The sequence below is a fragment of the Rhagoletis pomonella genome, unplaced genomic scaffold (assembly GCF_013731165.1).
Source record: "Rhagoletis pomonella isolate Grant_MI unplaced genomic scaffold, Rhpom_1.0 Rhpom_scaffold_00003, whole genome shotgun sequence".
Classification (NCBI taxonomy): Eukaryota; Metazoa; Arthropoda; class Insecta; order Diptera; family Tephritidae; genus Rhagoletis; species Rhagoletis pomonella.
In genome coordinates, this window is record NW_023458557.1 from 97,387,233 (window position 1) to 97,390,883 (window position 3,651).

General features: G+C 36.2%; 2 protein-coding genes across 2 annotated transcripts in view; one reads left to right on the forward strand and one right to left on the reverse strand.

Annotated features, from left to right (window-relative positions):
* LOC118735905 overlaps positions 1 to 3,651 on the forward strand; it is a gene marked incomplete at its 3' end in the record, with an annotated part of 539,363 nt that overhangs the window by 473,036 nt on the left and 62,676 nt on the right. Inside the window, 2 exon segments of the mRNA XM_036465930.1 lie at positions 345 to 832; positions 1,944 to 2,093. Coding sequence (XP_036321823.1) covers positions 345 to 832; positions 1,944 to 2,093 — 638 coding nt within the window.
* Positions 1 to 3,651, reverse strand: part of LOC118735910 (serine protease inhibitor 42Dd) — a 253,616-nt gene that overhangs the window by 163,741 nt on the left and 86,224 nt on the right. The window lies entirely within an intron of this gene.

Genomic DNA, 3,651 nt, shown 5'->3' on the forward strand with positions numbered 1-3,651 from the left:
CCTTAAAAGAGACAGAGAGATGGGATGGAAGCAATGTCTTTGCATCTGATCTCCGTTTCCAACAAAACTACATAACCCAAACTGAAATTACAAAATACAATTTAAAACTCGAATTCGCAACATGCAAACCCCAAAGCCAACACGCCAAGACTTGAAAACTTCAACTAACCTCAATTACTCACGCTTAACTACTACCCCAAAGAGACTCACTGCTGTATGCTCACGGCGTAATTGAATTACGTACGTCTTCTTCACTTAACAAACGATTACCTTTCACTTAACTTCCTGTTGTTAATACTCTTTTTTTTCGACCTAACTATTTCACTTTCCTATTTCACTTGCAGCAAATTAAAAAATTGCAACTCTTAACACAATCAGCAGCGTTGAACCGTGAAACAATTGCAGCATCTCAATTAGCAACATCAACATCATCCACGTCAGCAGCAGCAGCAGCAGCAGCAGCAGCAGCAGCAGCGGCTGCGGCCGCAACGTCTGCATCATCAGCCACAGCAGCAGGCAATAGTGCAATATCATCCTCATCCTCGGCCTCTGCTCCGGCAACTACAACACACACAGATGACGGCGGCGCATCGAGCTCGGCAACAGCTGGCAATGCCATGTCACCGGCACGCTCCACTTCAGCCAATTCAGCGTTAGCTACATTGTTGCGGAACGATGCTGGCGGTAGTGGTACTGGTGGTGTTGGTGGTGTTGGTGGTGCCAACAGCATACTCACAGTCGATGAGGATTCTTTGTCGTTGGATCGCTTAAATTCGCTGCGCATCTATATGACTTCAGTGAAAACGTTGCCGTTCAATTTGAGGATTTACGGGTGAGTATATGCAGATTTTTGGGAGAGAGAAAAGGCGGAAATGGGAAAGAGTGTAGTACTAGAAGACTTAATTCGTTTACGTTGCAGGACAATTGGAGATTTTTTGAAATTATGTAACTGTTTGGTAAAGATAGACAAAGTTTGTTAAATATTAGTAAGCACAACAATGGGCACTGTTGAAATTTTATACTGCAAATATTTTGATCTTAATAGGTGAAAAGCTATCGCTTTAAGTCGATTCCGTAATGAATATTATTAAATCAGAATATTAGATTTCCATAGGTATATCAGTCAATCTTTATTATATACCCATTTTTATAAAATAATCAGCTCTCTCTTATTATACCGGTATAACATAAAAAAAAAAAAAAATAAATAACGGTAGGGTAAGCACGATACTTCTTAACTAAGTTTTAAATGCAAAGTTCAAAAAAAACTTCAGTAAATTCAATATAAAATCACCGGAGAATAAAGTAACTAAATGTTGCATCGATACGAAAGAGAAGTTTCCGGAATTTTTTTCTCTGACAAAAAGCAGACTGGGTCCCATTTAAAAAAAAAAAATCGACTTCCGGTCAGTGTAACCCATTTCCGGACGAAACGGGTAGTTGGTAATACGACCAAAAGATAGAGCCTCCCCGATTTGGGTTTCGTTTTCAAATAAAAACATTTTCGCCAATTTTAACAGTCCAGTGCGAGTAGAAATTCTAATGGCATTTTACAGAGAGAAAATGGCACTTCCTAGAAAAATTTTGCAAACAGCAGTTACTTATATTTATCGGCAGAATCCGAAGCTGTAGGAAAAACATGTATATCCATTTTAAAAAGATGGACTTCCGCTCAGTTTAACCACAAGTTGGCCATCTCCGAATTTGTGGTTCACATTTTTCCGTTTTCCAATGAAAGCGGTGGGCGGGTGGTCTATTACGTAAAATTGCTCAAATCACTCGCAGGTCAAAAAAAAGCTCAACATTTTTCTCAATTATTTTCAAAATCTACTCATTCATACTTTCTAACCTTTCCAGCATAAAATGAAATCTATAAAAAAAATCTCTAACTAATTAGTTACTATTTCTCTTCATCATTTTTTTTTGTTCTTTCTTCTCCTCAGCGATGATTTGTTCGCGGATCAACTTTACGTGGACATTGGACTCTCCACCAGCCTGCTCAACATAATGGCCAACTCAACGATATTCGCATCGGTTATCTCGTATAAAAATTTAAAAAGTTTTCTACCAAAAACTTATTACACGCGCGGCAGGTGAGTTTACCACAGAGTGCATAGTTTTATGAACTAGAGAGATGAAGTGAATTCTCTAGTTTAATAGTAATGGCGGAAAGTTGTAGCATGTCCGGGAAGTTTTGGTGCTTCTTGCTTTTAATTTCATGGCATCAATTTGGTAGTTTGAAATTTTCTAAAGTAAAGTAAAATGGAAAGTTTTGACAATTCATTAGTGAAAGTACCTGCTATGACGCGAACGAAGGCAGATTTTAATGGTCAACTTGAGGCAGTTATACATACATACCTACAAAGAAATATGTATTTACGTATGTACATACATCTCTCGGTATAATCGTGCGCATTTAAGAGACAAACAAAAGCATTTAGCAAGACAAAATATTTTCAAAATCAACCAAAATAAGTATATATCCATACACACACACACACACACAAAGCTTGCACGTCATGCTAAAGCGTAAACAAATACGCTCTCAAATATCAATAAATTTATTTTGTTCTGGCAGTTAAAATCTTTGTAGTAGCTGGTTCTTCTTGCTTGCTTGCTCCCCTGCGAGAGTTGCCACAGATTTGAAAGTTTTCGCACAAAGCGCCAGGCAAGCAACCACAGTTTTGCGCAAGTTTTTGACATTTTCTAAACTTTAGCATAACTGCATGCAAAATGAATTCGATTTTATTGATTTTCCATAGGGTAATAGCGCTAAATGACTTAAAACTTGAGCGCCACATTACTTTGCACAAAAGCGATTGCGAAAGAACATCGTCATGAAATTTATTTAAAGTACGGAAAAACAATTTGAACATTTTTGAAATTTAACTAACTAACTAAATGACACAGAAGCCGCTTGCAAAAGCATTAATTGTGCGTAATAATGTCAAGTTGCTAGCAACAAAAATAGCGCAGTAAGTGCAGTTTTGATAGTCATACATAGAGCGGTGCCAGAATTATTAGCGCACCACACTGTATTTTTTCTATTATTTATTTTTCATTATGTTTTATGAAAATATAGTTCATTCTTTAACAAATACTTTATAGATCCAGGACTCAAACTTTGTGCAATATTAAAAAAAAAAAAAACTGAACAAACTTTCGTAAAAATTGTAAGCTTTTTAAATAGATTTCTCAGAAAGATTTCGAACATATTTCGTATGGATGAAACACCGCCAGAAAAAAATTACCAAAAATCAACCGTAAGCCCTAGCTATTTTAATCACCCTTTATTATATTAAAATTGAATGGACTACAAATTTATATACTGAAAGTCTCTTTAGGAAATATAATTAAAATTATGAAAGTTTTTTGAAATTTTCTTAAATATTGCACATGGTTTGAAACTTTGTTTTATACGGTATTTGTTAAAGGATAAACTGTTCAGTATGTTGGGGAAATGGTCTTGGATTTGCATTTGCAAATTGTATGCTTGCTGCCATGGAACCGTGTGCATTTTATTGTTGTGAATTTACAAATGCACCGAATATGCAAATATAAGAGCACATGCACAAGATCCAGAACAGCCCTTATATTTTTAACCGACTTCCAAAAAAGGAGGAGGTTATCAGTTCGTCGGAATATTTTTTT